The sequence below is a fragment of the Cornus florida genome, unplaced genomic scaffold (assembly GCF_030987335.1).
Source record: "Cornus florida cultivar Cherokee Brave unplaced genomic scaffold, ASM3098733v1 CherokeeBrave_3.0.0_Hap2_Chr11, whole genome shotgun sequence".
Lineage (NCBI taxonomy): Eukaryota > Viridiplantae > Streptophyta > Magnoliopsida > Cornales > Cornaceae > Cornus > Cornus florida.
Window position 1 is genome coordinate 111,916,280 of NW_026775581.1, and position 13,763 is coordinate 111,930,042.

General features: G+C 34.6%; 3 protein-coding genes across 3 annotated transcripts; 2 read left to right on the plus strand and 1 right to left on the minus strand.

Annotated features, from left to right (window-relative positions):
- Positions 1-330: 330 nt before the first annotated feature.
- On the minus strand, positions 331-4,937 carry LOC132286763 (enolase 1, chloroplastic). The gene is made up of 7 exons (XM_059789147.1): positions 4,312-4,937; positions 3,358-3,665; positions 2,879-3,033; positions 2,472-2,789; positions 1,497-1,643; positions 1,361-1,411; positions 331-715 (listed from the first exon to the last, which is right to left on the minus strand). Exons 1-7 carry the CDS (start codon positions 4,725-4,727, stop codon positions 650-652), a joined length of 1,461 nt encoding a protein of 486 aa, XP_059645130.1. The 5' UTR covers positions 4,728-4,937; the 3' UTR covers positions 331-649.
- A 3,932-nt stretch (positions 4,938-8,869) lies between these two features.
- Positions 8,870-10,444, plus strand: LOC132281866 (tetraspanin-8-like). Its single transcript, XM_059783528.1, has 2 exons — positions 8,870-9,450; positions 10,139-10,444. The coding sequence occupies exons 1-2, from the start codon at positions 8,896-8,898 to the stop codon at positions 10,442-10,444; spliced, it is 861 nt and encodes a 286-aa protein (XP_059639511.1). The 5' UTR covers positions 8,870-8,895.
- Positions 10,445-11,670: 1,226 nt separating this feature from the next.
- Positions 11,671-13,414, plus strand: LOC132281867 (tetraspanin-8). The gene is made up of 2 exons (XM_059783529.1): positions 11,671-12,186; positions 13,100-13,414. Exons 1-2 carry the CDS (start codon positions 11,671-11,673, stop codon positions 13,412-13,414), a joined length of 831 nt encoding a protein of 276 aa, XP_059639512.1.
- The last annotated feature ends 349 nt before the right edge of the window (positions 13,415-13,763 follow it).

Sequence of the window (13,763 nt, forward strand, 5' to 3'; positions counted from 1 at the left end):
TGCATGTTGCTTCAATGGAGGTGATTATGCTGCTCCATATGTGACCATTACCTTTCACTAGTATTCTTTTCACAGAGGGAAATGTATGAGGCTTGGGAATTTGTAGCCAAGGCCATCTCAGCCAACACTGGCCCTGCTGTTGGTAAGCTAAGGCTCAAGAACGCAATGGTAGGGATGTCAGAAGTGTGGAGATAAAAGAGACTGAATTGAGAGAATAAAGTTCTTTCACATATGCATGCAAGTGATTGTTTTGGTAAATTTGATGATCACATAATCAATTTTTTCAGAGACCACCAGTTAAAAGCCAAAGAGAAATTACGAATGTAACTGTTTACATGTGAAGGTATATATATATATACGAAAATCAAATTCAACCAGTTCCTCGTACTTGAGTGGTTACAGAAAACAATTCTTTATTCAGAGTGAACAACAGCTTCAATTGATGATGAGACATGGTTTATAACATGCCTGGCTGATCAGAAAACATTCCCTTACAAATGGCATTCCAAGCCGAACAGATTTACAAAACTTCTCAAGATACTCCTAGACACAAAGTCTCTGACTTACAGCTCCGGTAATTGGTTTCATGATGCAAATTTGGTATACTACTTATTCCAAACAAAAGAAATCAAATTTGTTCTCTTTTTGCTTATGGTGACCTGAAAGCTTCACCAGCATACCGAACATTTCCAAGCTCCTCTTCAATGCGCAAAAGCTGTAATCAAGTTGAGTGCCCAGAATGGATGAGATCAGTTGCTCAAAATTAATAACACAGAAAAAATTGAAAATATAGATTTCGATTGATTGCTAATAAATAAATATTCAAAATTAATCATATTAGAATTTGAAACTTCAAAAAAAAAAAAAAAAAATCATATTAGAATTTGCCATTTTGGGGAAGATCATTTCAGTAAATCAGGGAAAAATCGGCTTTTTTATTGTTTTTTATTTGGTAAGGGCCATCTATTTAGTTGCTCTACTGCCATGAGTGTTTTTTTTCTTGTAGGTTAGTTACTGCTCCAAGTTGCACATGGAGGGTTTAACTACTAAAATGCACAACTGAAAGGTTTTTGCAGTCTCAAGCTGGAGATGAACAATATAACTTCATAATCCTAGCCACTCAACTAACCATGAACTAAATTGGGTGATTAGGATCGTCCAACCAGACTGACTTTTAATGGTATCAGGGATACAATTGACCTGATCCATAGCAATTTAATCGCCTACTCAGAGATACAGAGATCTATACTTTTCTTGCATATCTGGGAGTATCCCTCCGGTTGAGGATGCTACCAGCATGAGAGAGAGAGATCCCTTCAAGGGTTAAAAAGGAAAAGAAAATACAAGGCTCCATTTTTACCTGATTATACTTGGACAATCGCTCACTTCGGCAAGGAGCTCCAGTTTTGATCTACAAAATAGAATATACAACTGCTGAATAAACACCAAAAAATTGCATAACATATATAGCAGTCTAAGATTACAGTTCATAAAACCTGTCCACTAGCCAAGCCAACAGAAAGATCTGCAATGAAGTTATCCTCTGTTTCACCACTTCGATGGCTGACCATCACACCCCATCCTGCAGCTTTTGAGTCAAGAGCAGCTTGAATCGATTCGGTAACTGTGCCAATCTGGTTAACCTGCAATTATTAAATGGGGAAAGTTGAATCAGCACCAAAACGGCATACAATGATCAACCTTGAAACATATATACATAATAACTATTTGCAAAACTTATTGAAAGTATGGTGAAGAATTGTATTAAAAGAAACTATTCTGATTTAAATACTTTAAATTTTAAATCGGAATCAGTATGAAAACCTCATTTAATTTATTTGCTCATCACTGCGTGAAGGCCATTTCACCTTTCACCATTTTTGACTTTGCATATTTCATCTGAACATAAATTGAATCCAGATGGTAACGTAAGCCAAAATAATCAATCACATGCATGCGGCAAAACAAAGTTTAGGACTGATGTAATAATAGCAACTGGCAGGTGTAAACCAACAACCACATCCGTAACTTAAGAACAACTTGCAGTTCAATACCATTTAATAGAATTACACAATTTTCCCATGATTGCCAGACACTGGCAATCAACATGATTGTATATCAGAAATTGATGGGAAATAGAACTATCAAGTTTCAACGGATGAACAACACGAGTTGAGGAATTTCCATGTCCAAATATGTCCTTAGATGATATAATTTTTTGGCCAATTATGTATGAAAGGTCAAGCTACTGGTCTACCGGTGGAGAGAAGAAAGGTTAAGCTGACAAAATAATTTAGAACTACAGAACTTTAAAAGGAAAAAAATAATTCAACAAAATGTAGAAGAACAATCACGATGAGCTGAAGAATGAAAAAAAAAAAAAAAAAAAAAAAACGTGGAAATATAACTCCACTATATGATAATAAAAAATAGATATAGGATTGTCATAAATAATAAGCATAAGTTCTTACCTTTAAGAGCAAACCATTGCAAGCCTTCTTCTGAATGGCTTCAACTATTCTCTTTGGATTTGTAACCAACAAGTCATCACCTACAATTTGGATATCAACCGAAGACTGTAGTGAAGTCCATGAATTCCAATCATCCTGGTCAAAGGGATCTTCAATGGACACAATAGGGAACTCTTTGACAAACTCCTTGTAAAGTTCACAAAGGCTCTGATCTGAAAGTACATGAGCACCATCATTTGGCTGTTTCTTAAAATTGAGATCATATTTCCCATCTTTTGTTAAAAACTCTGAAGCCGCAACATCCATTCCTATTTTAATCTGCATCATTCATTGTTAGTTCACAAATGCTATAAAAGAAAAGATACATTAAGCTGCAACTAACAAAGACACAGAGATTTGTCTCGTACCTTGCCTGTGTAGCCAGCCTTTTCAATTGCATCCATGAGCAATACCAACCCTTCCCTGTTATCCTGAACATTGGGAGCAAAGCCTCCTTCATCTCCAACGTTACATGCATCTTGTCCATATTTCGCTTTGATAATTCCCTTCAGTGTGTGATAAACTGCTCCATCAAAATTTAGGAACAATTATTTATCTCCCTCAGAAAGGACTATTCAGTAGCAAACCAAAAGCAACTAATTCATGCGAAAATAGTAGTCATGCCAAAGAAACTTCAAATACTCATTACTCAGAAAATGCACGAAACTTTATGCACATGGGAAGATAAACAAGAATATACAACTTAATTGTCCAAACAATAAATGAATTATGATGGTTAGCACCATTAGACAATTATTATTGGAGTTTATGAACGATAGGGGCATATGGATTGGTAGCTCATATCAGAAGATAAAAGAACAGCAATAGGACAATAACTAGTGCTAACCTTCACTACCCATGCGGAGAGCCTCCGCAAATGAGGTTGCTCCTACTGGTAATATCATGAATTCTTGCATAGCAAGATTATTTCCGGCGTGGCTACCTCCATTAATCACATTAAATGCTGGAACCGGCATAACAAGCTCCTTTGTTCCTGATATTTCCTGTATGTGCTTGTAAAGTGGTATTCCTTTCGCTCCTGCACCAGCTCTACATACACTTAGAGACACTCCTAGTATTGCATTAGCCCCAAGCTTTGCCTTGTTTGGAGTTCCATCAAGCTCCAGCATAATCGCATCAACATCAGCTTGATTCCTTTTATTTATATAAATAAAAAATTAAAAAAAAAAAAAAAAAAAAAAGTAAAAATGACAATAATAATAAATTATGCATACAAAGGCCTACATAAATGTACAAGCATCAAGTTTTTCAACCCAAAATCATAACTTAAGACTATTTAAAAATTAAAAGGAAAAAATGGAAACTTTTTCTTAAGAATCAACAGGGTGTGTTAAACTTGCAGTAATCAGTGGGCTACTACCCCTTTGGGCTTTAGCTCGCAATTTTATTTCTTTATTTTTATTATATAAAATAAAATAAAATAAAATAAAAGTAGTCCTTTTTAGTTGGATGAAAAAAAAAAAGAGGGTATGAAAAATACAAAACAAAATATAGAATATCAAATTCCTCATTAAATATGAAGGCATATATCAGCTTATGATGGCACAACCAAACTAACTTAATTGCTGGGTTTTTTCAGTTTACAGAAACTAAAACTTAATAAATAAAAAGACATTTTTTTTTAATTTTAAATTCAGGAAAAACAGTAAATAAAAACATGCTTAGTTAGCGCTTTCATTTTCCTTTTCTCCCTAAATTTTCTTAGCAACCAAACAATGCGGACATAGAACCGTATATATAAAACACAAATATGCAAACAGTAGTTATTGAATGCTATTACCTGACATCAATACCGACGAGTTTTGGAGCCAAGAACTCATTGATGTTCCTCACAGCATTGAGAACGCCTTTGCCTCCATAGACGCTCTTATCACCATCTCTCAGCTCCAATGCTTCGTAGATCCCAGTGGAGGCCCCACTAGGGACCGCAGATCGGTAAAGATCATCGGTCACAAGATCAACCTCCACCGTCGGATTTCCCCTGCTGTCTATGATCTGCCTCGCCTTCACCGATTTCACTTCAAATTCCTTGGAAACCTTCGTGGGCGCCGCCGATGGAGCAGCGGCGATGCTGCGGACGATCAACGGCCGCGATTTGAGGGAGTAGAAAGAAGTGGAAGGTGGAAATGATGATGATGATGATGTGGGTTTAGAGGAGAAGAATGGTTTTGAGAGAGGAGTGGAAGCTAACGCCATTACTTTTATAGAGAGAAAATTTTAGAGAGAGAGAGAGGGGAAAGGGAATGGAGGGAAAGGGGAGTTAGGGTTTTTCGTATAAATAGAGAGAGTGTCATGGGAAAGTCCGCCTTTGGGCGATGAAAGCAGGGTGATTGAAGGTGGCTTTTGGCGGTGGGTTGGAGGAGACGTTAAGACTCAGGAGGCAGAGAGAGAGGGTTAGGTAAGTGCGCGTGTGTAAACAAATGTCAGCTTTCTGGGCCCACAAACAATTTTATGAAAAATGTGGGTTCCTGGTGTGATATAGAAAGATGTTCATCCCATCAATCATCAGGTAGAGACAAGTTACAACGTTGGGACTAGAACAAAATAACTTTGAACTCCTCTTATTTCCCGAACATAATTTCTGGCTCAATCTTGAATAAATGAACATTTTATCAATGGATACCGGTCTTTGTTGCTATGAGTTCTCATCCTAGCAAGGAGGTTGACTGCTCAAGCATTATTAGGGATACTATATTGGGTTTGTGCACGATTAGGTTCAATTTTTTTTTTTTTTTTTAATATTTTACTATAAATAAGAACCTTATAATGATGCAAATAATAAAACTAAATAACCATAGATTAAATGGAAGAATGCATTTGGAATGTGAGGGCGGGGATTGCACGTGGAGAGGTGGAGAGGTGGTAGATCATGCCGAGTTTTAAATGGTCCGACACTATTATTATTATTGTCGAACAAAAAAAAAATTTTAGTAAAACAGAATTAATAATGTCAATACAGGTTACAATATGAATTTTTTGAGGTGACAACACTATTATTTTGAGCTTTGAAATAAATGTGCATTTGTGCTTCACTTATATTTTTAGTAAGAAAATGATTTTTTTTTTTCTTGACAAATTAAAAAAGAGGGAAATTCGAATATAGACATACTTGTTCAGAGAATTGAACGATCTACCAACTAAATCACTAGATAATATTTTAATAAAAAAAATATTTTAAAAATAATCTAATTTAACCTAATTTCACATTAATTAATTCCCTTTAACAAATACAGTGAGTCAAACTATTCTTTCAATATCATGATTAATTTTAGTATCTTTATTGCAACACATTAATTAAATGATGTGCAAGCCATTCTTTGAAACTTTGAAAAAACGTAGTATTGCAGGTAGCAGGTGTATACAACAGCACCACTGCAGTACTAAAACGTACAATCAAGAATCTGGTTCTTTTTATGATGGTCTTTTTGTAACGGTCTATACATTTGTGATGATTACCGCCGGTTTGTTGTTTCCTATTCACTTCAAAATTGGCATGTATTTTGTTTATGTTATTTTTGTTTTTGGAATATTATAGGGTCGTTTTTGACAATAAAAGGATATTTGATGAAATCTAATTTTATTTTATATAGTGTTAAAATACTTCGTAAATAGTGACCCAAAACTAAAATACCAAAAAGTTATTTTTTCTTATTTTGACAACTGTTCATATCCAAAATCATAAAAGTAACGCAATACGGGCCAAAAACAAAACGCCTAAAATATCGTTTCCAAACGTGCTTCTGATTTTTTTAGTATTCTGTTTTAACTAAAAACAAAATATCTAAAACAAAGTGCATACCAAACGGACCCTTCCTTGTCCCAATTTAAGTATCGCTCTTAGAGAAATATAAAATTTTAAGGGAATATGTGGACATGCATTGTCCCTTAAAAAGGTACTAAGAGCATCTCCAATTCAAAATGCTATATTTTCATGTCAAATCTATATTTTGAGATGAGTTACAGTGTTAAAATGATATATTTTTGCAATTCTGCTCTAATAGTGCATTTCATTCAAAATGCTATTTTTTGACAAAATAATTATTCTATATTTTGAGAGCCCATTAGAGTGCCTTATTTTCATTTTAACAATTTTTTATAATCTCAAAATATGAGAGGTCTTTTGAGAGAGCCCATTGGAGTACCTATTTTCATCTACTTGCTATATTTTAAATTTGAGAGGTCATTTCAGAGCTACTATATTTGAGAATACATTTGAGAATCTCAAAATATGAGAGGTCTTTTGAGAGGTCATTGGAGTGCCTTATTTTTATCCACCTGCTATATTTTGAGTTTGAGAGGACATTGAAGATGCTCTAACTTGTCATTTTAAGTTTATATAGAATATGTGAAATATATAATTTGAAAAATAAAATTGGATAATTATTTTGGGATAGTTAAAAAAAAAAAAAAATGGACACTTTATTTTGAAACGGAGAGAGTATATTATTATTATTATGTTTAATGGTATATGAAGTGGAAGTAGTCCATCTCTTGCTACTTAAAAGATACTTCTCTACTTTCCAAAAATACTATTGCGAGGAGGCTAATCCCATCATAATATTGTATGTTAAACAAGGAAATTTCGTTTTAAAGTGAAATATATAACTGCAGTGCAAATATAAAACAATTAATAGAGATATTTGAACTTCAAGTGAAAATATTTATTAATTTGTTTGAATTCGCATTTTTTAATCGGTTAAAACTTTTGATTTTTATATCACTTCTCAATAAATAAAAAATATGATTATGAGGGTCAGGCTACACCCACTTTCCACAAAATAATGTTACAAAATAGACTTGTCCAATCTTTTCCTTTCAGAATCACTTCCAAGTTAAATTAGTTAATGGAACAAGTTAATTGAAAAAAGTGGGTGGGTCAGTTGGCTCACCAGTCTAAAGTATCTAACTTTCTAAGCTTGGTTAGTCAAGCAATCAATATGAGGAGAATTCTATGTTTAAGTCCAACTGGTTCCAGTTTAATCAGAAAGTTGAGTGCATGTTTGGTAGTTGTTTTATTTCCGGTGTTTTTATTTTTGTCAAATACTGTAATTATGAACAATGAAAAAAATATTTGATAAAAAATATTTTATTTTAATATTTTTACATGTTTTCTAATTATAGCAATGAATATTATAACAATGAATAATACAAATAAAATAAAATAACCTTTCAAAATTAGTCATTATATTTTTAACAAATAGCAATTTTTTTACCAAACATCTTTTTATATTTTTACATTCAAGAATTTTGCAACAAATATATAAATCTCACCACGAGGGTCCAACATTTTTAAAATCAAGTGAGATGAGGGTCCCACATTTTAAATATCAAGTGAAATTCCATGGGTCATCCCACGATTCACACCACGCACGTGATCCGCGTTCACAAGCCATAAACAAACAAATCGTATGTGAATTCTTTTGGGCAAGTATATGTATTATTATTATTATTATTTTGAAATTCTGACACTTGCAAATTAGGGTAAATTGAGCTATTGATCAAGGTCACTCGGTGGCTGATCAATATCTATTTTAGCATTGATTAGGACTGTAAATGAACCACATCGAGCTTTAAGCTGTTCCGGCTCGGGCTCGTTTATTTATAGTTCAGTTCAGGTTCATAACAAGCGCAAAAAATTGAGCTCTTACTCGGGCTCGTCATGGTGTTAAAAAGTTCTGGCTTAGATCATTTAAGAAAAAACGTCTTTTTGGTGTTTTAGTTTTGGGTCACTGTTCACGAAGTGTTTTAGTACTGTGTAAAATAAAATAAGGTCGCATTAAACATGTTTTTGTTACCAAAATCGACACCGTAGCAACTTAAAAACAAAAGTAGCAGAAATAAAACGCATGCCAAACAGAACTTTAATGAATTAGTTTTTATGAAAACGACAAAAAACAAAAAATAAAAATAAAAATAAAAATAAAGAACAAATATGATTAATATTTTTCCCACTTTTGCCTACATTTGGTTTTTTTATGATGTATTCACGTAACATCTTGGAGCACAACGTGACGGGTCTATTTTAAGACAGGATTTGGATGGGTTTGAGTGGTTTGACTACTCTATTAATGATTGTTGAGTAAAAGATTAATATGTATTTTTGTTACGTTGGTGGCATCTTAAAACATTTTCGTTGATTTAGGGCCTCCTTCTTTCTGGCCATTCCGTTTCTCTCGCCCTAAACCTCTCTCCTCTCTCTACCTCTAACTCTAATGGTATCTCAATTTTCAACAAACAAACAATATACATCCCACCACCACCACCATCACCATCATCGATCAGATCCTAGCTAGCTAGGGTTTCCAACTTGAATTCCCGCTCTAGCTCTAGCTCTAGCTCTAGCTCTAGAGATCGATCTGACAAAATGTGTCACGTAAGCAACACATTGATGTCAATCCTCAACATGGGGACTCTAGGCATATCCATCATTCTCATCTTCCTCTCCTCCTCCCTCCCTGTTTGCGGAGACATCCTCAAAACGCCTCTTCTCTTTTTCGGCGTCTTCCTCTTCACCATGTCACTGTTTGCATTGATAGGCTTGTGTTGCCGAATCTCCACCCTTCTATGGCTCTACCTCTTCGTACTGCTTTTGATGATCATTGGGTTGTTTTGCTTCTCGGTCTTCTCCTTCATTGTCACCTACAAAGGTGCCGGCAAGCAGGTGCCGGATAGAGGGTACAAGGAGTACGAGCTGGACGAGTACTCGGGTTGGTTGAAGAAGAATGTGGTGAATGACAAGCGTTGGGTCAAGATCAAGAGTTGTTTGAGTGGTTCTATGCTTTGCATGAATTCTGAGCCTCCAAATGGAAATGGAAATGGAAATGGTGGTGCAGTTGCTAAGGCGGCTGCAGACGCCAATGCCAGAGGTTCTGATGGCGGTGCCAGTGAATTTTATAAGATTAGATTGACTTCCACCGAGGTATGTATTAATTAATTATTTTGTGTTTGGACTCCTTTTTCTTCATTGTTGCAATTAATTTGTTTCATTCTTTAATTAATTTGTTAGTTAGAAAACTCTAGCTATATTAAGCTTTTTTATGTGTTCATTTATTATGAACGTACGTACTTTAGGTTGAGATCGAGCTAGGTTTGGTCGTTGCTCAATCCAAGATATGAAACATATTTTCTAATACAACCCTAACCTAATCCAATAATCAATAAAAAAATGATGTAACTGAAGCATATAATATAAAACTATAGGATATCACAAATTCGAATAAGAAGCATAATTAATGATCACACTCGTTATCTTAATTAGTATTTAGTTTAATTCCTATTGATCATATATACCACGTTTATGTTGTGTTCTTTTTAGACCAGGACACTCATGAGCTATATCATGTTAGCCGGCCTTTGTTTTTATTAGTCTTTTTGACTCTCTTAGATGATTTCTTCGACTTAAATATATATTTTTAAACCCCTTTTGAAAGGAGATCAGTAGAGACAATGGGCCATTGAATAAAACCTAACTTACCCGCCCAAAAAAAAAAAAAAAAAACTTACTATTCGTTGCAATTAATTTTGTAATTCAAATTGAAGTTATATAGTAACATTTTAGCAATATTTTGATACTAACTAGTGATATTGGTTATGGTTGTTTAATTTAGTCCGGTTGCTGCAAGCCACCAAGTTACTGTGGTTTCGAGTATCAGAACCGGACGTACTGGACGGTGCCAAAGGGAGCTCAAATAACACAAGCGGACGATTGCAGGGCATGGAGCAACAACCAGACGGAGCTGTGCTTCAATTGTGGCTCGTGCAAGGCCGGAGTTCTCGACAATATTAAGCGAGAGTGGAAGCAAATGTCCATCATTTTGACTTGCATCCTTGTTTTCTTGAACATTGTTTACGCTGTTGGTTGCTGTGCTCTTGACAACACCCGAGCTTACAGATATCATAGAGCCTACCCTTAATTGATTCCGTCATTGATGTTCCTGGATCAATCAATCAATTTGTTGTACACTTTTTAATATTCATTAATATTCTTACATGTATGTTAATTTTTACTGGGGCTACGCAAGTTCTCAGCACTCACTCTACTTAAGTTTATATATGTATGTAACTTATATTACTTGTTGAATCTGTAAAGTAGAGCTGTAGAGGCCATTGCTTAGTGTTCGCTTGATATATAATTTGAGTCCAAATGTTAATTGGCTCAGTCTCTAGTTAATTTGCTTCAAAATATTAGATATTATAGATACTTGACTATGTTTGTAAATTCACATGATTTCATGCATAGACTCTCTTCATTTTATTTTATTTTTCCTAATAGATAAAATAAAAACGAATTGTATAAATAGAGTAAACGGCCATTAATAAACAAAAGGAAAGACCTAAGACCAAAAACATGATGCGAATAAGAAAAGTCCAACCCAAAACAATTGTACATTAGCCCAGATAAATAACTATATAGTAATAATATATATTGTCCTAAGTTTAGGTAAATTTATCCAAATATTTCAGATAAATAAGAACGTTTTTGATAATGATGATCGTATGATTGACACGCATGTAATAAAGGTGACAGGAGGAATTATTCTTATAGTTAAGTTAATTTATAAATAAAAATTAAAGATAAACAAGAAGGTCTGGTCGATAATTGTGACAGTGTAATTGACTAATTCATCTCCTTTATCTCACCACATATATAGGTTCACGATAAAATTCACTTGAGAAATTAAAGAGTTATAACATGATTGCATGTCCAAAATATATATATATATATAAACAATATTCAAGAATGTGTATTGGTATAGAATTATCACAGTGAAAACCTCATCAACACGTCACCCCATAAAATAATTACAATCCCTAGCAAGTGATTGAGTTTTACTAAAAACTGTCATGACCATAACAATAGGCCACAAAGGGCATTCCCGTAATTTCAATAGCGATAAAGGGCAAGGACAGCGCGTCTCCAAATTCATGTACAACTGTAACACCCATTTGCTACGTTGTTTGTATATATATATCACACTAAAAACAGTTACTTACAACAATCCTCCCCACTACACAGACGACGTCCTTCCATCCCCTCCTTTCTTTTTGGCCATTCTGTTTCTCTCTCTAAATCTCACTTTTCTCTCTCTACAATCTACATTTTCATCCACCATCGGATCTAGTAGAGAGATCTAACACAATGGTTCGGGTAAGCAACGCATTGATATCAATCTTCAACGTTCTGACACTACTTTTATCGGTCGTGGCCGTTGGTGGATCGGTCTGGTTCTACCTGAACCCGGGCACGGTCTGCCAAAAAGCGTTCCTCCAACAGCCTCTCCTGATAGCGGGTCTGGTGTTATTGGGGGTGTCGTTGTTGGGTTTGGCGGGTTCGTGCTGGAAGGTGTCCTGGATGCTGTACGTATACTTGTTTGTGATGTTTGTGGCGATTTTGGCACTGGCCGGTGTTACGGTGTTCGGGATTTTGGTCACGAACAAGGGAGTTGGTCAGGTGATATCAGGGAGAGGGTTCGAGGAGTATCGTCTCGGAGATTACTCCAATTGGTTGCAAAAGCATGTGGTGAATGACAAAAACTGGTATAAGATCAAGAGTTGCATGGTTGATGCTAAGATATGTGAGAGTCTACTAGGCAAAGGCCGAGTTGGTGCGACCGCCGCGGCCGATTTCTATAAGGCTCAACTGTCTGCCACCCAGGTATATATATATTTTTGGTTTAATATGATATATATATATATATATATATATATATATATATATATATAGATGGATGGATAGTTACATGCATAGGTATGAAAGGGATCCTTCCAACAGTATTGTAAAAGTCGTTTAAAAGTTGATTATGTGACACTGTTATATTCATTTGGTTAACGTTTGGAGGAGAGTTCAAATATATATATAAATCTGTATGATAATTGAGAAGGAATATAATTATACATATGTTATGATACCTTTAGAATTTTTTTATATCGGTAATGTATTCTTTGTTGGATGAACATGTTGATGAATTTTCCAAAATATAACTAATGTATTTATTTATTTTTTTTAAGTAAATGTTTCATAATTCCTTGAATGGGTGCATGTGTGTTTCATAATTTTTAGGTTTATGAGACAAATTTTGAATTTTTGCAAATAAATGGTAATTGCTCATGAACTGTTATGAAAAATTATCGGCAACATATATATATATATATATATATATTTACAACCAAAAAGATTTGGTTTCTCTTTGTTTTTATTTCCCTTCATTGTAACACCAATTCTTTTGGCCTCAGTTTTCCTTTTGATTTGCCAAAAACACTAGCTTGGATAATAAAAGGACAACCAAATTTTATTTTATTTTATTTTTTCGGTTTCTGTAGGGAATATATTTTTATCAATTAGCTCAATTATATGCTTTAATTATTATTATTATTATTATTTGGAATTAACTTTAATTACATTTAGTTGCAATTATAAATAAAAGTTACAGTTCATTACATTGTAATCCGTATTTACTAGCTAGTTAATCTCAACTCGTCAAAACCTTTTCCCAACAATCTGTCATCATGGACTATATTAATCCCACTTCGTCATTCGTCTCTTCACAAACTCTTGATTTGATTTTCAGGCCGGTTGCTGTAAGCCACCAACATCATGTGGGTTCGAGTTCCAGAACGCGACCTTCTGGGCAGTACCCAAGTCCGGGCCGGCGGTGTCAGACAGCGACTGCAAGACATGGAGCAACAACGAGGGGCTATGCTTCGACTGCAAGTCATGCAAGGCCGGATTTCTTGCCAACATCAAGAAAGAATGGAGGCTACTGGCCATTATCGGTGCTTGCGTAGTAGTATTCTTAATCATTGTGTACACCCTTGGTTGCTGTGCTCTCAAGAACACCAAAGAAGATAATTACAGATCCAGAAGATATAAAAGCTACGCTTGAAATATGGTTCATTTTCTTTCACATTGCTAATAGGGTTACTCTGTTGAGGTTTTTAAATTTTTTTTTTTAATTCACTGTGTAACTTTAAATACGTCCATTTTTTAAAGTTGCTTTAGGCCTTCATCGATATGGTTTTACATTTTTCACATGTTTTAGCGGGGGGATTAGTTTATTTGATAATTAAGTATAAATGAGGCTTGGATACATCTGACCTCCCTAGATCTTGTAACAATGGCGGACTCATATGAGGTAACCACATTTTTTTAATTGCATTTTTTAATTTTTGTAACTGATACTGAAATATTTCAATACTCAAGTCAATAGGACCTTCACTGAACTTTCATGCTCA

Bases quoted from the DNA above. Each gene is read 5' to 3' on its own strand.
- LOC132286763 (XM_059789147.1), bottom strand. From the start codon at position 4,727: ATGGCGTTAGCTTCCACTCCTCTCTCAAAACCATTCTTCTCCTCTAAA. The intron at 2,790-2,878 runs GTACGAGACAAA...TGAATGATGCAG, and splicing joins AGGCTGGCTACACAGGCAAG to ATTAAAATAGGAATGGATGT. The intron at 1,412-1,496 runs GTTTTATGAACT...TCTATTTTGTAG, and splicing joins TTGGCTTGGCTAGTGGACAG to ATCAAAACTGGAGCTCCTTG.
- LOC132281867 (XM_059783529.1), top strand. From the start codon at position 11,671: ATGGTTCGGGTAAGCAACGCATTGATATCAATCTTCAACGTTCTGACA. The intron at 12,187-13,099 runs GTATATATATAT...TTTGATTTTCAG, and splicing joins CTCAACTGTCTGCCACCCAG to GCCGGTTGCTGTAAGCCACC.
- LOC132281866 (XM_059783528.1), top strand. From the start codon at position 8,896: ATGTGTCACGTAAGCAACACATTGATGTCAATCCTCAACATGGGGACT. The intron at 9,451-10,138 runs GTATGTATTAAT...TGTTTAATTTAG, and splicing joins TTAGATTGACTTCCACCGAG to TCCGGTTGCTGCAAGCCACC.